The sequence below is a fragment of the Podarcis liolepis genome (assembly GCF_965112155.1).
Source record: "Podarcis liolepis genome assembly, chromosome: 17".
NCBI classification, from domain to species: domain Eukaryota; kingdom Metazoa; phylum Chordata; class Lepidosauria; order Squamata; family Lacertidae; genus Podarcis; species Podarcis liolepis.
This window is the reverse complement of record NC_139571.1, coordinates 31,640,692-31,663,457: the sequence shown is the minus strand read 5'-3', so window position 1 is coordinate 31,663,457 and position 22,766 is coordinate 31,640,692. Positions and strand designations below refer to the sequence as shown.

Here is a 22,766-nt window from a genome sequence, read left to right as displayed (position 1 = left end):
TGTAGGACAGTTATGGTTTTTTTAAAAAATAAGCTACTCTTCATTTACGTAGATACCAGGGCAGTATGCAGGAGGTACAGGCGAAACGCAACATACAGAAAACACGATAAAAACAAGCAAAGCTCCTTGTTGTCATAACAGCAACTTAAAACTGAGCAAATAAAATCTGAGGAGGAGATATCCTTCACACAGAAATATCCCTTAGAACAGAGATCACAAGAAAGGTTGCTTTCAGGAACAGTAACTGGGGGGATTATTTTTTTCATTGAAAAACAACTGTTTTCAAAGTCACACTTTCTACTCTGTTTTCATTTAATAAGCTTTGAGAGCCCTGAAAATAAATATGTTGCTTCTGGTGGTTGGCAACGGATTCAAAAATTCTCTCTCTACATTGCTAGGCTGATTTATTGTGCCACATACGGTCTGTAATAATAGGTAAGTTGATGGTTACTTCATTGCAGCTGTGAAACCACTTTTGTTATCTCATGTCCTCCATCTTTTCTAGTGGAAATGGTAACACTGATATTCTTGTCCAAGAAGCAGATGGCACTGCCCTTTATTTCCCCTTCTCTTTGCTTGCCACCACCCCTAGAGCATGGGGCACTGGATTTCAATTCACTCACAGGGGACCCTCCTCAGGAGTAGGGAAACAGCCGGTGAAATTCCAAGTCCCCTACTTGGGAACTGGAGCCTGTCTCCCTTCCTACTCTTCTCCCAGGCACTTTAACAACCAGTCTTGTATCCCAGTGGGTCCAAGCAACAGAGGGAAACAGCAGGCCTTGAAGTATGTCCAGAAACTAGAACCGCCTAGACATCCAATTCCAGACCCTCCAAGTGTCCCTGTTTTCCAGGGACAGTCCTGGATTTACAGAAGTCATCCCTTAGGACGCCCCTAATTTCATCGGAGAAATGTTGGAGGGTATGGAGTTATGCAACCCCCAAGCCAAGGAGATAAGTAACTATACAACCTTCAGAAGACATCTGAAGGCAGCCCTGTATAGGGAAGTTTTTAAATGTTTAATGTTTTGTTATGTTTTTAATAGATGTTGGAAGCCTGGCTGGGGTAGGGTTGCTATATTTCAAAAAGTAAAAATCAAGACATCCTGAAAGTTGTTGAGGTTTTTTTGTGTTTTGTTTTTTTTTACAATAAGTGCCACCTTTTGGAGATTCATTGCCATTTCAGTTCTGCCGATGAAATCCTGGTCATATTTGGGAAAATCAGGATGTATGGCAGCCCTGGGCTGGGGCAACCCAATCAGATAGGTGGGGTATAATAATTATAAAAAATAAAATTATGGAATAGGAAATCCCTATTTTTCATTGGATAAATGTCAGGACAGGGAAATATGGAGGAACAGCACTAGGCAGATCAAAATGGAAATAAAAGCAAATACCAGCATCTTGGTCTATGCAAGATGACATAGCAAAACTAACTCTCAACAGTCACCTCTGGCATTGGCAGCTTCTGGCAGCAGTTGCAGATGGAGGGGGTCAAGAGAAAAGGATGTTGGCACATAACTTGTTTTAGGAGCCTTTTACCCAGGTGGGTTCCGGTGGGCAAGTGGCTCTGTCCAGCCAATAGAATGAATGTTACCCAGCCAGGAAAATGGCCAGGGGCAAGAAGATGAAGCAAGCCAGGTGGCCATGGCAAGGAGGGGGTGGGCTGTCAAGGTGCCAGACAGCAGCTTTTCCTCAACATATGCATTGGGAATCAGAGGCGACTCCTGCACCTGCAGGGAATGGAGGACAAGGCAGTGGGAAATCCTTAAGTGACAGGCTCGGTGAGGGAGCACAACTGTGCCACAATCCATATTTTCTGTTTCATCAGCTCTGTTGTCACCACAGACTCTAGTTTCCAAGAGCAGTGAAGTAGACTTCTCTGCTTCTCTCTCTCATTTTGCTGAATAGTAGGACTCCATTAAGTGCTATGATCACATTCAGTATTATCCTGGATTTCCGTGTCTCTGGTAGCAAAATGGGTTGCCCAGATATTGCAAGTGGGTTATTGGTGACAGCTGTTGTTGTTTTTTAAAAAAACCCTGCTTTTCCATGAAAGGGTATCTGAATCAAATATACAAAAATAAGGCCTGGCATTTTTGTGCCAGTGGTGATGTGTGGATGCTGGTAAAGTTTTGCATGAACAACGAGCACCCACCCCACAACCCATCTAGAAGCACCTTGTCATTATCAATTGCAACTGCGGAAGAAAATGAAGAGTAGCCCATGTGGTTTTTTTGCATAGTCTTCCATTTTCACTTTTATATGATGTCTTATTGGCAGCATTCCCCTCATTAATAATCTCCAGTTAGGTTTATTGACCCCCTCCCCAATTTTCTGTTGATTATTAGCTGCTGGTTGCCAGTCTGAAAAGCTAGCTGCCATTTTTTAATTTTTTTGCAAAAGCCTGTTCTTTGACAATGTTTTTTCCAGATACACTTCCTTCCTTGTAGAAGACTAGGCTGCTTTATTTCCACTATTAAATCACTTCAGCTGCGTTTCAAACTTCCTCTTTCCACCGGTCTTTTCAGATTGTCCTTGACCAGGGCCTCTAGAAGGGATCTTACTTAGTTCTGTTGAATCTATTGTTTATCTTGATACCCACAACTTAGAAATGCCAATAAATAAGGAAAATATAAAATGCCTTGAACAAGCTTGCCGTTATAAAGTCATATCATCCTCCCACCCCCCTGTCCCCTTAATGGCCAGAACCCAAGGTGTGCTTTAATTCCACACACCCAAGAGGGCGTTGTGCTTGTGCTTCTGCAACATCAGCCCACTGTGTCGTATCACAGCAGGTTTAAAGGGGAAAGCAGCCCCCAAGAGTGCCTTGCTGGCTGCACAGCGAGTGTTCACAACGTGCAAGGATTTAATGATGGTGATAATAAAATATGACACTGGTGGAATGCTCTCCCCAAGGAGGCTCACCTGGTACCTTCATGGCTGGTGACAAGGTTTCTCTTCAACCAGGCATTTGGCTGATTAGCATTCTATGACCTTTGAAATATGCCTGTGGGAGGGAGTTGGTTATTGGTTTGCTTTGGCTTTATTATGTATTGTGCATTTTCATTTTGTATTTTTATGTTACAAACCGCCCTGTGACCTACAATTGAGTGGTGGAATACAAACTTAATAGTAGTAGTAGTAGTAGTAGTAAAGGTAAAGGGACCCCTGACCATTAGGTCCAGTCGTGGCTGACTCTGGGGTTGCAGCACTCATCTCGCTTTATTGGCCGAGGGAGCTTCTGGGTCATGTGGCCAGCATGACTAAGCCGCTTCTGGCGAACCAGAGCAGCGCACGGAAACGCCATTTACCTTCCCGCCGGAGCGGTACCTATTTATCTACTTGCACTTTGACGTGCTTTTGAACTGCTAGGTTGGCAGGAGCAGGGACTGAACAACGGGAGCTCACCCCGTCGCAGGGATTTGAACCGTGACCTTCTGATTGGCAAGTCCTAGGCTCTGTGGTTTAACCCACAGCGCCACCTGCGTCCCTCAGTAGTAGTAGTAGTAATATGCAATCTTTCAAGAACAAGCCTTTCCTGCAGTGGCTCCGTTTGTGGAACGCTCTCTCCAGCGAGGTTCGCCTCTTCATTATATACTTTTAGGGGCCAAGCAAAAATGTTCCTCTTCAACCAGGCCTTTGGCTGATTTAATATTCCTCTGGCTTTAAAGTGTTTTTGTGGGAGTGCTATTGTTTGACTGTTTTCATTTTAACTATTTATTTGTGCTTTTACATTGTATTTCTATCTTGTGAACTGCTCTGAGATCTTGTGACGAAGAGCTGTATATAAATCTAATAAAATAATAATAATAATAAACAAAACAAAACAATGGGGCTGGGGACTTTTCTGTATCCACCCAAACTCTAAAACAGCAGTTCCCAATTAGCTCAGTAGAACACCCCCCTTCTCCCCTCAAAAAGTCAAGGTTGATGAGGCCCTAAGCTACTGAAGGTAATGGCTATCCAGCTATCCTTTGCCAAGAGCAAATTGTTGTTGTTTTTTGTGTTGAATATATGCTATATGGTAATTTATGGACCTAATAAGTATCTAAAGCCATTTGCCACTGTTGCTGTATGTAGGCTTTATTTCATTTGTTTTTTATCTTATATTTTGGAAATGTACATCCATGTTTTTTCCTTTAATTTTTTTGGGGGCCCCCAAGAGAGTGGGGCCCTAAACTACAGCTTGTTTAACTTATAGGTAAATCCTGCACTGTGTAGGCTACACCCATTGGGAACCACTTCTCTAAATATTTATTCGTTGGCTTAGGAACAGTTCCGTTCTGCAAGGGGGCAGCAGCAGCCGCAGCAAGAGCCGCACTCTTTCCATGCACAGAACACTTCTCATAACCAGACAGGTAGGGCAGGTGCCCGACCTTTGCCGTTTGCCTACACTGGGGAACAATTTTTCTTTACATTTTCTGTTGCATGAGATTTTTCAACTGTTCATATATGTTCTTTCAATGCTGATTTCAAATCTGAAATCAATTTTCGCGTACATCCTATAGTTATCTTGCAATTTCATATTTACACTGGGGATAAGTGGACACTGACACGTTGATGTACCCTAACCACATGGTAGTTATTGTTCTGCAAACTTAATTTTTCTGTATTTTTCTGTAGTTTTGTAACCTAAAGATCTGTATTTTCCGGATCGGACCACGGCTTCTTCAAGTAGACATAAAGTGCTATCGGGTATGGAGAAGCGAGACCAAAGCAGCAGAAAAGCACAACACACACCCGCGCATGCGCTCTCCACTGCGCGCCCCACCCTCCCTCCTTCCCTTCCCGGCGCCGCTCGCCACTGCGCATGCGAGGGCAAGGCGGCGGCGTCGCCGTCGTCCTGGGCGTGGCGCGCTCTGACGCCCGCCCTCAGGCTGCTGGGGTCGCGCGGCTGCCGCTATTAGTAGCCTGCGCGCCTCTCCCGTGAAGCATTTGCCGTCAGGGCGCAGGGAGGCGGGTCGGCCTCCGTCCTTTCGCTGCTTCCCCCACCCCCCCCTGGGAGTAGCTCCTGCTCGTCCGCACCATGGAGGCGCAGAAGGTGAGCGGGTTTGAGGGGCTGGTCATGGTGGGCGTCGTCGTCTTGTGCAGGAGCACTTCCCACCGCTCTGGTTTGTGAGAGAAGAGAGGCGCCTTTTCCCCTCAGGAGGAGGGGAAAGGGGGCCCCCCCACCCCGCGAGTGTCTGGAAGAGACTCTCAGACGCGGGTGGTGGACATTCCCCCCCTCCCCCGTTTTTGTTTTTACGTGGAACCCCTGACGCGCGCAAAATGCTCGTGGGAACGCGGCATTCACGGGTGGCTGCAAAAATAATGGAATTGCAATGGTTGTTGCTGTCTGCGAGCATATACGCGCGCTCACGCCCCAGCAATGCAAGCTGCCGGGCTTCCTCGTCGTTGCACCTTGCAGGCTAAGCAAGCCCCGTGGATGGTGTCCGAGGCGGGCGGATTGTGCATGCAGGGGAAGGGGAGGGTGTGAATGAGTGGCGTGTCGTCGCCGGGTTGCCTCTGTCTTGTTAGCCCTCTCCCCCCCCCCACCCGCTTTCTTTGGCTTTCCCACGCCTTTCGGGGACCCTATTTTATCCTCCTTGACCTGAAATGCGAGAACCACCTCTTTTAAAAGCTGTTTGTTTTGAACCCTGCAAATTTCGTGGCGTTTCCCTGCATCAGTACCTTTTTCCTCTTTCTTTCTTTTTCTTTCTCTCTCTCCTCCCCCCCCCCCGCACTTCTTTGTCTTTTTTTTTTTGGCTTAACAAAGAGTTCCGGTGATTACAACAGCTTGCTCAGCGTTTTTGTGGCTTTTCAGTTGATCCCAATAAAAGGCATGATGTCAACTGTTTTTCCTTCTTGCTACCGTTATGTTCAGCGTTAATAAGGATGCATAGGATTGCGGTGCTAGACTGCCATCCTAAATCCATTGACTACATAGCAGGCAGTGCTGAATTTACTCTTGAGTAAACACGCTTGGACTACCAAGTCTGTGTGTGCTTGAACACAGTAATGTTTCTGAGTTAGGTTGCCAATCTCCTCCTCCTCCTCCTGCCTGTCTCTTCTTCTTAAAAAACTGAAGAGTGATGCAAAGTTTTTCTTGCACTAAACAGGAGAAAATAATTACGCATTATAACTTGCAAAAAGTATTCAAATAAAGTTGGGTTAGGATTCTCAAAATACGCAACTGTGTCAGTACATATGAATCATAAAACATTTGTCAACAGTGTCACATTTTTTTACTCCACACTGAGTTTACTGACATGCATGAGCAATTTAAATGGAACTGCTTATTAGCTAAGATGACTTAATTATTTTAGTGGAATATCATTTTATTCTTGGTGGGTTTCCCAGTTTCATGGAGCAGCACATAGGAAGTACTTTTGTAATACTTCCATGTGATTTAAGTAAATCTCTGAGGTTCATTTTTTAAATACAACCTTTTGGGTAGTTGGTGACAATGGAAGCGAAGGACTAATCAGTCACTATTTGTCAGTTTAATTTGTTTTTGTTTTTTTAAAAAGCAGCATACAAATATTTCATGTATGGCTGCAATCCTGTACTCACTACCTGGAAGTAAACTCAGTGGAACAGAATTCTGAGTTGGCATGCATAGGACTGAACTGTAATTTGACCTGTTATTTTAATATACTGGGTAAGAAAATGAGCCACGAGATAGGAAGTACTGGTTCTAATTTCACTTCTCGCATGAATTAATTTATGACCTTAAAGCAGAAGTAGCTAATGTGTTGCCCTCTAGATGTTGTTGAACTACAACTCCCATCATTCCTGATCATCAGATGTGTTGACTGAGTCTGATTAGTTGTATTCCAAAACATTTGCAGGGGCCGGTATTGACAACCCCTGCCTTAAAGTACTTATTAAACACTTTTTAATATTAAATAGGACTTTCTCTAATTTCCCAAGCATTCCAGTCATATGTTCTGTCCTACAGTAAGGGCCATTCACCTTGCATTTCATTTAAACCATTGGCAAGAAATGCAGACTGTAGCTGTATTGAGGCTGTGAAACCAAAACATTCGTATTTGGATGCGTGACTTGAAATCTGTGGGTTAACAAGGTATTGCAAACTTAAACCCGGAATGTTGGATTTGCACTGATAATTGGCTGTAACCTCATTACAGATAAATCTTCTCAAACATACAGCGTATAATGAGGATAACATTCTTATTTGGGGGTAAGTGAATCCCAAGTAGGACATGTGCACTCTAAACAGCTGGCTGTCTCTTTATTGGATAGAATTTTAGTTTACTTTTTAGGGTAAAAGTCCTCACAAAGGAAATCACAGCACACTTTAAAATACAAAACAGACCTTAAAAACAGTAAAAATTCAATACATGAAACATTAAAACAACAAATAGTTATATTGGAATAGCAGCAGATACAGCCTCAGGTAAAAGCATAAAGGGTGAACTAACATTAACCAAAGGCAGACCAGAATTAATATCGTTAAAATCCCCCTAAAGGTCAGCAAAGGGGGGGCTATATAGACTTCCGGTGAAAGGACACACCAAAGGGTTACTAGTGTTTTGTGCAGATTATTTAAGCAGTGTTTTAAAGCACATAACTAAATACATATTGTCTTGCAATTGATCTGTCTAAGCCACTCTGGGAGCCTTTTAGCTGAAGAGGAGGGTAAGAATTTTCAAATGTTAAAGTGAATTTTGGTGGCTGGAAAAATGGGTGCTTGACATCCTCTCTATTCCCACATCGGTTTGCTCTGTAGTATGAACAACTACTCTAAATTTATTTGCATTCTATTTGTACTACAGGGATTTGCTTCGTAGTAAGAACTTAATATATGCTGCTTGAAGTTCGTTGGAAAGAGTAAATGGATGTAGACTGGATTGGCAGGGGGATGACTCCTGAAACATGTAATTGTCTAATTTTGTTCAGTTCTGAACCATTCAGTTCCGAGATGCTTTACTCTGCCTCTTCAAGAAGGAAAGGGGGAAGTAGGGGAAAGAGCAGTTAGATATGCCAATAACCTTTCTGGTAAATGAATCTGCTTATGTTGCCTTCAACCATCTGACATCATAGGCTGGGGAATATATGTGGATCACTTCATAACCTACCCTATGAATATTTAGACAGTTCACATAAAACCTCTAATACTGGATTCTTCCTAATACTTGCTCAACTATACAGCACTGGCTTAATTTTTTTTCTCTTGATTGATCATGATTGTGCATCCAGTAGAGTCATTGTGGGGTTGGCTACTCTACCTTGTACACAGGAGAAAACACCACATCTCAAAGTGGCACCATCCTTTTAAAGTCATAGAAAAAGGTTAAGATTCCTGTGCTGCTAGGCTCTGTATAGGATGCAGTTTCCTTCCTACCAATGATGTAACACACTTAACCACACATCATAGTAGATCTTGTAGTGATTATGTATTTAAATAAAACATGTTTCCTAGCTGTTGCTGTGTTTGGCCAACAAAGAGTGCAATATGCACAGAGAGCGCAGAATTTATGGTTATTGTCTTAGATCAAGAGGTGGAAGAGAGCCCGATACTTTGGGATAAAGGAAAATACTCAATTGCTAATCCATTTATATTTGATACATCATCAAACTGTAATTTAGAAAGGAATGAACTATTTGTATGATAGTCTCGGAAACACACAGTACATTAAATGTCTACTCTGATTCCCTTTGACCCAGAGGCTTTATGAGACAAATAACTATATATAGCTGTGTGGGGTAGATTTTGTGAGAGTTGAGTTGCACAGTGAAGGAGACCATTGCATATATAATCCTACAAAATCTTTTTAAATCTGATGTTTATATGTGAATATACTGACCTGATAAAGTAGGACAGTGTGCTAGGCAACAGAAGAAACTCCTATTAATAATTCAGTATAAAGCAAGTTGAGCAAGGTTAAATGTGTGCATCTAGAGGAAGAAATATGCTACCATCAGACCCCCGGAAGAGGATGTAACTTGGGAATTGCCCAGGTAAAAGCATAGTTACATCAAGTGAGTTGCTGTCTGATACTAGCTGCATGACTTTCTATACCGTAAAAGTATTAGTTGTTTCTGTATTCCAGTTAATGTGGAAATTGGCTACAACTCTAGTTTTTTGTTCTGAAGTGATCATGAATATATGGATTAATTTTAAGCCTTGGTTAATATTTAGTATGAATAATTAGAATTAGAACCTAGACTGGTCCTATGTACAGAGGTTGATGTCTGGTTTTTCAAATGAATTTCTTGGTTCTCTTACTAGCATAATGCATGAGTAGTAGTAGATACATCCAGAGGTAATCGTTTTCTTCTCAAACTGTCAAGAGGGAACTGGACAACCTTACCTTGTGGCTTCTTGTATTTAGAACACATAACTTCAGTGCTAATATAGCTAGTAAAATATTGCTGGATCTATTTGAGAGAATAAGAACAATATGTCTATAATGGTGTACGTTTTGTTATAAAAAATTGTATTACTACATGTATGAAAATGACAAATTACCACGCTTGCTGCTTAAGTAGCACTTAACTGTAGGATTTTCATCTGTTTTACACAGTAAACCAGCACTGAAATGTAAAAGTTGTTCTTCATTGTCTACTTTCATTTGATGAAGTTCATCTTCTAATTTAAGCTTCATTCTCAAACCTTGTTTAGGGTGAGACAGTTGGTAAGTGAAAATAACACAACGTGGTATGTTTGTATTTTAGGAGTTGACTGTGCAATGAACTGTCTTGGCACCTTTCAAATAGAAATCTTTGCCCTCAAATTAGCTATTGCTTCTCTGTATATGGACATAAAACTATTTCTATGTTGTAAGACTAAATGGGTTCTAATAAATCCAAATAAGAACAGATGAGCGTGTTCTGACTTGCACAAACTGACAGCTATGCTTATAGGATCTAAGGCTTAACCTAAGAGGTGTATAGACCTGTAATATCACTTAGATCACCTGGGGAAATTCTGCTACTGGTTCTGCACCCTGTAGGATATAATATGCCAGTGACCCAAAAATGGCCATCTTCCACAGTTGCCACTGTACAGTGGTACCCTGGGTTAAGTACTTAATTCGTTCCGGAGGTCTGTTCTTAACCTGAAGCACTACTTTAGCTAATGGGGCCTCCTGCTGCTGCTGCGCCGCCAGAGCACAATTTCTGTTCTCATCCTGAAGCAAAGTTCTTAACCCGAGGTACTATTTCTGGGTTAGCGGAGTCTGTAACCTGAAGTGTATGTAACCTGAAGTGTATGTAACCTGAAGCGTATGTAACCCGAGGTACCACTGTATTGTGGAATTCCCTTGTCTCCAACATACATGCAGCAACAACTGTCGGTTGCTTCAGAAGTCTTGTAAAAGCACATTGGGTTGCTCCAGGCTTTCCCTGATGCTTAATATTGGTCCCTGTCTTTCTTTGCCTGAATTCACTGACTTCTTGCTTTTGTGTTTATATGCCTTTATATTACTAGTTATGTGCCACATTTGTTCTAATAATACATTTTTTTGTTCTACGGTGCTTAGAGATTTTTAACATATTAAGCAGTTTATCAATGCTTTTAAATTAAAAAAGGTCTTAACTGAATCATTTGCAAAAAACAAACAAGTCAATAACTCTGAATAGTATTGGTTCCAATTACACCTGACTATGGTAGCTATTAAGCCACTTGCTATTAAACATCAAGTCTGTCTGACCTCACCAGTGTTGCTGCGTTGAAGTAAACAGTTTTTGACATTATTGTTGTTTTTGTTAAACATTACAAACAATAAATGTAACCAAATGAAATTATTTCAGTTACAGGCTTGTATAGTGCAAAAGCACAGTACAGAAGCAAGAAGGGTATATATATATATACCAAGGTAATATGACCTTGCATATATTAATTAAATTTACTCTTCTAATTCTAGGAAGCTCTGCAGAGGATTATCTCCACATTGGCCCACAAAAATGATGAAATCCAAAACTTCATTGAAACTCTAAATCACACTTTAAAAGGTGTACAGGTAGGTTGTAGAGCTCATTACGTTCAAAGCTGAAAGGGCTTCTCTAAACAGTGTCGTTTTCTTTAATACTGCAATTGGAAACCATATAGGCCAAGAGCCAAACCTAGATAATGGCTGTGCAAGTCATGTGAGTTTATTCATGGGTATACATCCTTATTCTTTGAAGCCAGTGAGCTGCACTGTCAGCATGCCTCACATTAAAGTCTTTTTTTTCTGTGTTGGTTGTTGTGTTGCTCTTAAACTGGGGTGAAGTGGCTTCAAATCTTTCCCCAGCCTTGCTCAGTTGGTAGAGCACAAGAATCTTAGTCTCAGGGCCATGGGTTCAAGTCCCACCTTGGGCAAAAAGGTTCCTGCATTGCAGGGGTTGGGCTTGATGACCATTGAGTGTCCCTTCCAACTCTACAGTTCTGTGGTTATATCTGAGGATAACCCCATGCACACTTCCCAAAACCCCTTGAAGAAGGGCAAGAGGATACAAATGCGCTACATGTGTAAATGAGGCAATTGTATTATTGGAGCAAGCACCAAGTTTTTCCTTTTATATCAAGCAGTTTAGAAAATTTCAAATTAAATTTAAATGCCTCTTACTAAAATATCTCTCTCTCTCTCTCTCTCTCTCTCTCTCTCTCTCTGTGTGTGTGTGTGTGTGTGTGTGTGTGTGTGTGAAAATGTGTCAAAATAAATTAATAATACTGCTAAGTCAAGTGGGTTCCCAGCTGTCGTTGGACTACAACTCCCATCATCCCTGGTCCTGCTAGCGAGGGATGATGGGTGTTGTAGTTCAACAACAGCCGGGGACCCAAGTGTGATAGTGATTTCTTTGGGCCAGGATGACTAAAGAAAAAGGGCAAGTCTATGCATATTACTATATGTATTGATACTGTATCCTTAATTTTTTTATTATATTAAGGAAATGGAAATATGCTACTGTGATAAGAACAAAGTTCTATGATGCTTATTACATTTTATAGTTTGTGACGAAATCTGACAGCACAACTCATAACTGAAATTTTGTTTACAGGCTAATTCTTCCAATGTAATTGCTGAGTTGGATGAGGAGTTTGATGGCTTATATGCAATACTCGACGAGATGAAGGAGAGCATGTCAACTAGTATCAAGCAAGAACAAGCTCATAAAACCCAAGAACTTCAGGTAATTAGGTTTCTGATGATTTTGTAGTAGAACTCTCAAGCTCTGTCAGGATAGGGAAATGTGGGCTAATTAAATTAGTAGTCTGTCACTTAATTAGCTTCACAGGCAGCACAAGTTTGCTTTCTAAAACACTTTAAATTCTGTAAGCTTGTGCAAGCATTTCACTCGCTTTGCACTTGTCCCAACCTTCTCCGTAGTACTTCTGTAAAAGTAGGTTGCGTTTTGAATGTTGACAGGCAAATGACCACACAACGCCTCTCAGTTCTTTGGAATTCCTGGATCACTTCACGTGCCTTGGTGCATGCCTCTTCCTATTAGACTCCTGGAGTTTTTATTTCTACCAACAAGCGCAGAGAGCAAACTTAAAAATTGACATTCAGGTTTGGCCCTGTGTGCCTTGTATGAAAGACTTGTCAGCTACATGTAGGCAGCAGGAATGTGTAACTCTTGTTTCTTTAGTTGCTGGGCTACAATACAGGACTCTGAATTCAAGCTTTGTGGCAGACTTAAAAAATGAAGGAAAATGCTAGCTAATAGGCATAGTGTGCAGAATGTTTACTGTTTGAATGTACATGGTTTATACACATATTTTTAACATCTCAATCAAATTATTTTGGCTGATGCCGCATTATCCTTGAAGGAAAATACAGCAGTGACCAAAGCAGCCAACAACTCTAAGTTGCCAATATTAGATTGTATAAAGCCTTTCTCTGTACCAAACGTGCTTAAAACCCCTTTGTCAGCACATTAATTAAATGAAATAGAAGCCAGTAGGCTTGGATAGCTTGCACAGTTCAGTTTTCATATATGAAAAGCAGTTGCTCTTTCCAGACTTCTGATTAGCACTTATGCTTTAAGAGTTTGATATGAGACTTAAATTGATTGCATCCAGTTCTAAGTTTTACACATGTATCCTCTCCAGGGAGGTAGTTATCTTCAATCTGCTCCATGTAATGTTTAATTTTTGGAGCAAATTGATTCAGATGCTTAGTTGTCAAGATTTCCTTAACTATTTTTATTTGTCTTACTAAAGTATTCATTTCCCATGGTTCAATAAAATATGTGACAAACCACAGAAGGCAGAAAAGAAAACAAACTGCTTAGAACTTCTTGGAAAAAGCATATTGGAGTCCAGTTTCCCCCCTGCCATTTTGTTTAAGCAAAACTGTCCCAAGGCTGTCCAGAATGGACACTCTTCAGTTTTTTACAGGGCCAGCATTGCTCTAATATATAGGCTTGGCAGAAAGTGAGGAAAGGAGGTTTCCCTAGTGTCTCCAACTTATTTTTGAATGGATGCAGAGTTTTATGGACACAGGGCTGGAAGTTAAAGTACTGTCAGCAGATGGAAGTACCAGTGGTACCTCGGGTTACATATGCTTCAGGTTACAGACGCTTCAGGTTACAGACTCCGCTAACCCAGAAATATTACCTCGGGTTAAGAACTTTGCTTCAGGATGAGAACAGAAATTGTGCTCCAATTGTGCGGCAGCAGCAGCAGGCCCCATTAGCTAAAGTGGTGCTTCAGGTTAAGAACAGTTTCAGGTTAAGTACGGACCTCAGAACAAATTAAGTACTTAACCCGAGGTATCACTGTATGGAATTAGTAAATGTGAGATTAATTTGGGCTGCTCTTGCTCCTCATGTCTACAGCTTCACTATGTGTGTAAAACAGTATTGGAAACATGGCATCTGACTTCTGTTTGTAATCCTGGCAATCTGTGAAACCTCATACCGAAGGAGGACTGGAATGTGCTTGTACTAACTAAGAATCATCGAATATTAGAATTGGAAGGGACCACAAGGGTCATCTAGTCCAGCCCATTGCAATGCAGGAATCTTTTGCCCAACATAGGGCTCAAACCCACAACCCTGAGATTGAGTCCAATGCTCTTCCAACTGAATTAACCCAGCTGTTCCTGGTAGAGCGCAATTTTTCATGGTTTGCAAGTAGCCACAGTTGTTGTGTTTCCATGGCTGTGTTAGTCACCGTAGCTCATTCTTTCACCCTGTTCCTTGAAAGAATTCTACCTTCTTCTGACAGCTTAAAGCTTATCACACAGGAAAATGTGCTTAAATGTATACAAAGTTAGTTAGTTCAACTTGATCATGGAATTTTGGTATAATTCAGAATCTCTGTGTACCAGATGCTGTCAAATAACTTCACCTCTTAAATCACTGGTGCACATGTGGCTTTTGACAATACAGATACAGCAGCTGACCTGTCTCTCCAGTGATGAATATACAGTATTTGAAATATTAAAACACACCAACAGCATCTGGTTAAATCAGGGCAGTCCGAACAAACATGAGCCACAAGAAGACTTTGACACAGAATTCATAGGCCACACTGAATTAAATTTCCACATTGTAAATTAAAATGTTTGCAATATATTTAATATTATTTAATATACACAGTTAATATATTTAATTAAATCTATTAATGGTGTATTTAAATATAATCCTTTAAATTCTTAAACAAGTTTAATGCACAAACAGATTTATGCACTTTCGATAACAATGCATGACACTCCCCCCCCCCCTCAAGCTTTCAATATGATTTTTCTTGAATGTTGCCGAGGGCACCAAAAAAGTCCTCGTGGGCCGTGAGTTGGGCCACCCTGGGTTAGATAGTAAAATGTCTGGTAATCTCACCATGCAATATAGTAAGCAAGAAAAAAGAACTCTGCTTCGTGAACTGCCAAGACTTTCAGATAGTTGGAAACCTTGTTTGTCAACACTGTACTGTTGTATTGAGCAACATGACATGGAACCTTAATATTGTATGACTATACTGTCACCTAATAGCCAATGACACCCCCTGAACCTTAAAGTCGCGTATCCAGCACCACGTAAGGGAGTAAAGACGCTGGGATCTAAAACTGTGCAAACTCAAGAACAGGCATTCTAGAACACACTTCTTCAGAATTAAGAGCTGCTTCTCCAGCCTACACTTGGTGCACTTCCTGGAGTAGATCACACCTTTTATTGAGCCTCACTCTTCATAGGCTAAGATAAATAGCTGTGTTACCTTGAACTTGGCGTGCCAAAGTACATAGTACTCAGCCGGGAGTGTCTTTTTATGTTCATATGTTTATGGGGGGTGGGGAATAAACCTGTGTGGATGTACAACTGATTGCAGAGGTCTGAGGGGGCTGAGTCCCACAGAGAGAACTCTGTCTTATTTTCCTCTGCCAGAAAGGTGTTTTCCCCCATTACTGCATGTTCATTTTTTTATTGTGTTTCATGCTAATACCTTTTTGTTTACACTCTGCGCTAAATACGCCAAGGATTGAACTTGAGACCTTCTTTAGCATGCGTTCCATAAGGGCCTCATCCATTTGCCAGTAATGGGCATCTGGAATTTTTTTTGGGGGGGTGGGTGGAGAGAAGATAGCCCTGTGTTCTCTTAATAACTCATGCTATGGACTGGCTTACTGAACAGCTTTCTGTTATTTCCCTAGAATCAACTTAGCCAATGTAGTAATGCCCTGGAGAACTCTGAAGAACTGTTGGAATTTGCTGCTCGTTCACTGGACATAAAGGACCCTGAGGAATTTTCAAAGGTATAAAAGTGTGCCTGACATGAAGAAAAGGAGAGATGCTGTTTAATTGCATGCCATTTGCCTGCAAATACTCATAGATTGTGTAGTAAACATTGTGGAGGACTTATTGTGGAGCTGATTAGAATCTCTGGAGTGATCAACGTTACCTTCTGAGCATTTCAAGTACATGTATTCAGACTACCCCAGGATAATAGTACTATTCTGATTACTGGTTTTGTAATCAGTAGGTAGTAGTTTTCATGAATGAAATGAGAACTATAGGGTGTGTTTGAGGAGCAGGAGGAGAAGTTATATTGTACAGTGGTACCTTCTTTTACAAACTGTTCTGGAAGTCCGTTCGTACACCAAAATGTTCTTAAACTGAGGTGCACTTTCCCCAGTGAGACTTCCTGCCACGGGTGCCCTTCCACCAGTCAGCTTCCGTTCATCTTCCGGGACAAAGTTCGCTAGCTGGAACACCTACTTCTGGTTTTGTAGAGTGTGTTGCCTGAATCGTTCGTTAACAGGACTGTTCTCAGACGGAGGTACAACTGTACAGCCAAAAGTGCTTTGCTTGTGGAACTGTTTATACTGCCCATAGGCTAATACCCATAGAAACTGAATTGGTCTGTGCTATTATAGTTCAGAGAGTTTTAAGAGTGCTTAGTTGCTAAAAAAAATTAAGAGGAAAATTAAGCTGACATAATGCTTGCATAATTTTATTAGGTACCTGCAGAGAATTATGTCCGTTCACATACTTGATTGAAAATTTATACACAGCAAGCATGTTGGGGTCAATATTAGGTCATCAGTCTTGTCTCTGCTATAGGGTTGGATCCAGAGAAACACTGGTAGAAGGGAATGACTCTTTTGCCACATCCCTTCCCAGCAGCCCTCTGCCTACCCTCCCAGGATCAGGGAACCTTCATGAATGGAGTGGGCTTGGGGGAGGAGGAATCCCCCAAATTAGGCAGAGCTACCTTCTGTGACTGTGTTCTCCATTCTTGGAAGGTGCCTCTGCCTGATATTTCTGATGGTTCTCAAAACAGCAAAATCTTCTGACCTTAGGGAGAGGGCCCCTTCTGGCATTTCTGTAGATCCAGCTAATAAAATGATTGACTAACTGCTAAATGGGAATATGGTAGGCAAAATAATCTACTTTTAGAAACACAAACTTGGCAATGCATTAAGTTGCCTTTGTGTGTTAAATAGATTTATTACGTTGGCTTTGCCAGTCAGTGCATCATGCCTCCAGCTGATGTACATTAGCAATGCTACATTGACTCCGAACCGTGTTCCTTGTACATTGGTTGGAAAGGAAGCTGAATGATCCAATCAAGGGCAGGCAATGCTTAAACTGATAATATGAAAGAATTCCAAATGATCCATCAAAATCTGAATTTGTTCTGCTCTTTGTGTTGAAGGGCTGCATTTGAACTTTGTTTTTATACTTTTAACAAGCTCATCTGAAGTTGTTTGCGTTATTTCCCTGGAAATTAAACCCAAGGCAAAAACAGAATTATAAAACTTGCTCCTCAGGTTCTGTTTGTTCACCATTAATGCCTATCCTAGTTTTTGACTAGGGTTAACTGATGCTACACTGTTTCATCACAGTTCCTTTCCATTTGTTACACTGTTTCCCCTGGACTTCATCCAGGTTCCTTTTTCTCAGTTCTTGGATTGTTTCCACCTCGCTAGGCCCGACAACAAATCCTAATTATTGGATTTTTTTGCCCTATGTTTTTGTGCCTGCCAAACAGCCATAGATACAAAATAGCTTGGATTTGTAAACTTTTTAAATACATGCCTGCATGTTTGAAAAGTTGCTTTTCAGCCTTTTCTGTACTAGCAAGTTATTTGTGGACTATGACCAAATTATACTTACCTGCTGTAACAAGGTTAATTTGGCTCTCAAATAATTCTCAGGGTAGCAATTTCATACTGAGATTTTCTGAAGCAATTCTGAAAATGACCTGGGTTGAATTGAGGGATAGGGTAGCTCAGGGAGAAAAGGATAGCCGTTGCTTTTGTGGTCAGAGTAAAGACTTACCATGAAAGCGGACTTTATATACCTTTCAATGGTCTTGTATAATTGCTACTCTTCAGCCTTACCTTGTGACTATCAAAGTAAATGGTGAATAAATTTGCCATGAAAGATACTGCACTACGTATAACTGCGTAGTGCTTTGCTTGTGGAACTGTTTATACTGCCCATAGGCTAATACCCATAGAAACTGAATTGGTCTGTGCTATTATAGTTCAGAGAGTTTTAAGAGTGCTTAGTTGCTAAAAAAAATTAAGAGGAAAATTAAGCTGACATAATGCTTGCATAATTTTATTAGGTACCTGCAGAGAATTATGTCCGTTCACATACTTGATTGAAAATTTATACACAGCAAGCATGTTGGGGTCAATATTAGGTCATCAGTCTTGTCTCTGCTATAGGGTTGGATCCAGAGAAACACTGGTAGAAGGGAATGACTCTTTTGCCACATCCCTTCCCAGCAGCCCTCTGCCTACCCTCCCAGGATCAGGGAACCTTCATGAATGGAGTGGGCTTGGGGGAGGAGGAATCCCCCAAATTAGGCAGAGCTACCTTCTGTGACTGTGTTCTCCATTCTTGGAAGGTGCCTCTGCCTGATATTTCTGATGGTTCTCAAAACAGCAAAATCTTCTGACCTTAGGGAGAGGGCCCCTTCTGGCATTTCTGTAGATCCAGCTAATAAAATGATTGACTAACTGCTAAATGGGAATATAGTAGGCAAAATAATCTACTTTTAGAAACACAAACTTGGCAATGCATTAAGTTGCCTCTGTGTGTTAAATAGATTTATTACGTTGGCTTTGCCAGTCAGTGCATCATGCCTCCAGCTGATGTGCATTAGCAATGCTACATTGACTCCGAACCATGTTCCTTGTACATTGGTTGGAAAGGAAGCTGAATGATCCAATCAAGGGCAGGCAATGCTTAAACTGATATATGAAAGAATTCCAAATGATCCATCAAAATCTGAATTTGTTCTGCTCTTTGTGTTGAAGGGCTGCATTTGAACTTTGTTTTTATACTTTTAACAAGCTCATCTGAAGTTGTTTGCGTTATTTCCCTGGAAATTAAACCCAAGGCAAAAACAGAATTATAAAACTTGCTCCTCAGGTTCTGTTTGTTCACCATTAATGCCTATCCTAGTTTTTGACTAGGGTTAACTGATGCTACACTGTTTCATCACAGTTCCTTTCCATTTGTTACACTGTTTCCCCTGGACTTCATCCAGGTTCCTTTTCCTCAGTTCTTGGATTGTTTCCACCTTGCTATGCCCGACAACAAATCCTAATTATTGGATTTTTTTTGCCCTGTGTTTTTGTGCCTGCCAAACAGCCATAGATACAAAATAGCTTGGATTTGTAAACTTTTTAAATACATGTCTGCATGTTTGAAAAGTTGCTTTTCAGCCTTTTCTGTACTAGCAAGTTATTTGTGGACTATGACCAAATTATACTTGCCTGCTGTAACAAGGTTAATTTGGCTCTCAGATAATTCTCAGGGTAGCCATTTCATACTGAGATTTTCTGAAGCAATTCTGAAAATGACCTGGGTTGAATTGAGGGACAGGGTAACTCAGGGAGAAAAGGATTGCTGTTGCTTTTGTGGTCAGAGTAAAGACTTATCATGAAAGCAGACTTTATATACCTTTCAATGGTCATGTATAATTGCTACTCTTCAGCCTTACCTTGTGACTATCAAAGTAAATGGTGAATAAATTTGCCATGAAAGATACTGCACTACGTATAACTGCTGAGGTAGCAGACACACAACGCTTGTTGCAGAAGACTGCATTCCCTTCCAGCTAAATTCATTATAGTAATCTCTGCTTTGATCTAACAACTTTTAATTATTTATGCAATAAGCAACTTAAGCAACCATTCTGGGTGGTTGCAGGGGGACCTTGCTTAGAATATCTCCTTCTGGTTTTGTAATTTGCATTTTAGCATGGTCTGGTTGGAGATAGGAGAGGAAAACGTTGTGGAAGCATTTTCATTCATGGTGCAGATAGCATTGAGTTTGAGATACAGGAAGCAACAGCCTCCCTAATTTGAAGTTCATGATCTTGGGCAGGTTGTTGTGGTTCACAGTATCTCAGACAGCAGGTGAGGAAGTTTTATTTTCTGTTTTGTTCTGACTGGTCATCCTATCACCTAAGACACTTGTTTGTGGTGATAACATATAAAATCTTAATACATAGTCTTTTCCTGTGTTCAGTACATAAGGAATGAAGATAAAAATGTTTGCAAAGTAACCCCCCCCCATGCCATGAAAGGGACCACAGATCAAAATTTAAAACTCTTTAATTTTTGTTGGCAAACAGAGATGGCAGTGTCCTAATTTCTACTGTATTTGTGATAGTTGTAATAGCAAACAACTTTTAAATGTATATGAAGCTGATGTTTTAGTTTCTTAATTCAGATTCTATGTTGTGTCACTTACTTGTTATACTATTTTGAAACATTAATTATCTGTGGGCCAGACAAGAAACCCTATCTTGCCAGGCCTGAGCATTTTCACTAGAGTGTAAGAATTTGGGGTGCATTCCAGTATTTCTTGCCACCGATAACAACATTTTGTTGCCTAGGGCCAGCTGAATGATAAAACTCCCTGAATTTGGTTCAACTCTGGCACAAATCTAACACTTACTCACTACCTAATTGCTGACATGCCCAACAAAACACTCAAATGTCACTTGGCCCGATCACATTAAAAATAGAGCACAGATTTGATGACAGTGTCATACGGAATTAGTTTAGTGTGGCTTGTTCAAATTCCTTTTTTTTTTTTTTTTTTTGCTTGTTGCTGAATTTCTAATAACTTTGTATTAACAATGGCTTATGAGGCAGGTCTTCAGTGGTAAAATTCTGAGTTGGTTTTGAAACCGAGCTGGACATCTGTGAGATTGATAACTCTAACTCTTTCTTGCATGTTACTGCAGATGAAACTTGCATGAAACTATTAATTACCTTCTCTCTCTTCTTCCTGATGCACCTCAAGGCTGCCAGACAGATCAAGGATAGGTACAGTACCAACTTATTTGTTTCTGTTCCTAGTCTTCCATAATTGTCGTTGAAGATTCTGGCTAAGTAATTCTTAACAGTTTTCACTTAAGATTCATGCAACTAAAAGATAAAATTAAGTTTTGCATGCTGATAAGACAACACTGCTGTGTTTTGGCTTTACGCTTCCTTCTCCCTGTGTGGTGTGTGAACTTTCATTCAGCGACAAAAGAACAGAGGCACGTTTTAAAACAAATGTGTTTGGAAGGGGGTAAACTAATTCTTAATGCTGATCCCTTAAAATAGGTGCCATTTCAAATTTAATTTGGAAGTGGCACAGGAGGCCAAAATGTTTGTTTTATATGGTATGTAGGCCTCACTTATGGGATATCAGTTATGGGATAACATAACTTGAGCTGGATTTTCGTTATCTAAAACAGCATGGTTACTAGAAAAATCAGAAAATGGTACACTTGTCCCTTATCTGTTCCCAAAACAGTTGAAGCACTTTCGCATATGTATAGTTGGAATTTGGTGCAGCCCCCAAACATCCAAAGTGCAGAAATGTAAAACTTTAACTTGTAATGTTCACCTTCATTATTATTCTAATACCTTAGGCAAAGAATAGAGAAAGATAGGCTATATATAAGACATAAGATAGGCTATATATAAGACATAATATTTCCATGTCATACACCTGAATTATGCTCAAATTTGGGCAGGGAATGAGAAGACTTCCAATAGCACTCAAGAACATTTCTCAGCTTACTACTGTATTATATGAATGCAGCACCAAGGCTCCCTGCTATTTCATATGCTCACTTTTATGTTTAAGCTTTATCATGTATGGACTCCTCTTTCTGAAATGAGTCTTGACTATTAAGGGCCAAGCCAGGCATTGGTTCCAGAAGCATGCTGTCAAAAAACCACCAGCTGATGATATTCAACCTTATGTTAATGGGTTAGAGGCATTGTGTGCAACTTGACCATCACATTGAGCCCCTTCATGCCTCTTTAGAGTGGGGTTCTGGAAACCTTCCAAGTTGCTGCTCATAGCATCAGCAGGCGTCCAGAAGTTATAAGCCTTGTGAAACTTCCACAGAGAGGTTTTGTATGATGCACTCTATCCTTAAGATGTTGCAAGGGCAGAAGTGGATAGTTACAAAGACAAACCCTCAGCATGGTAGCTTGGGTGGCTGAGAGGTCTACAGAAAATCCCCCAGCCTGAACCCCCGCAAAAGATTTGTTCTGACTCTCAACTTGTCATCAGTAGTCGATCTAAATACAGTGGTACCTTGCAAGACGAATGCCTCGCAAGACGAAAAACTCGCAAGACGAAAGAGTTTTTCGTTTTTTGAGTTGCTTCGCAAGACGAATTTCCCTATGGGCTTGCTTCGCAAGACGAAAATGTCTTGCAAGTTTGTTTCCTTTTTCTTAAAACCGTTAATACCCAGGGAAACCGTCCTTCGCAAGACGAAAAATTCGCAAGACGAAAAAACTCGCAGAACGAATTAATTTCGTCTTGCGAGGCACCACTGTAAAGGTTTTGTTATAGTTTGGTGAAGTGCCAAGCTCCAGTATCTGCTTCACTTTTTATCTAGACATTTTAAAATATTGAAGCACCTGTCTTCCCTGTCTGTTGTTTTTGGCTCCTGCCTGAATGATTTTTACCTGATTTCTACCCTTTAGAGTCACAATGGCTCCAGCGTTCCGCCTGTCCTTGAAACCCAAAGTGAGTGACAACATGACGCACCTGATGGTGGACTTCTCTCAAGAAAGGCATATGCTCCAGGCTCTAAAGTTTTTGCCAGGTAAAAATAAGTCTGCGCAGCATTGAGGTCTTTGGAATACTGTTGCCACAAAATATATAACCAAAATAACGACCCAATAACCCGCCCCCACATTTTAAAATCAAACCAACCAAAGGCCTGGCTAAAAAGGAACGTTTTTGCCTGCCGCCTAAAGGTGTATAGGGGCATAGTGGGATCACCAGCCGAAGCTGATGGAAGGCACTCCGGGCCACTGAGACTCGGGGTGCTGCAAATGTACTTTTGCAGAGGT

At 40.9% G+C, this 22,766-nt stretch overlaps 2 protein-coding genes across 4 annotated transcripts in view; both read left to right on the top strand.

Moving 5' to 3' along the window:
• The window catches only part of LOC310696250 (uncharacterized protein), a 960,839-nt gene that overhangs the window by 752,906 nt on the left and 185,167 nt on the right, over positions 1-22,766 (top strand). The gene's annotated exons all lie outside the window — the stretch shown is intronic.
• Positions 4,801-22,766, top strand: part of FSD1L (fibronectin type III and SPRY domain containing 1 like) — a 33,627-nt gene continuing 15,661 nt past the window's right edge. For all 3 annotated transcript variants that reach the window (XM_083481511.1, XM_083481510.1, XM_083481509.1), the window contains exons 1-6: positions 4,801-5,041; positions 10,872-10,967; positions 11,989-12,120; positions 15,582-15,683; positions 20,704-20,726; positions 22,395-22,516. In XM_083481511.1, the coding sequence (XP_083337637.1) occupies positions 5,027-5,041; positions 10,872-10,967; positions 11,989-12,120; positions 15,582-15,683; positions 20,704-20,726; positions 22,395-22,516 (490 nt within the window). In that variant the 5' untranslated portion in view covers positions 4,801-5,026. The remainder of the gene's footprint in view (positions 5,042-10,871; positions 10,968-11,988; positions 12,121-15,581; positions 15,684-20,703; positions 20,727-22,394; positions 22,517-22,766) is intronic.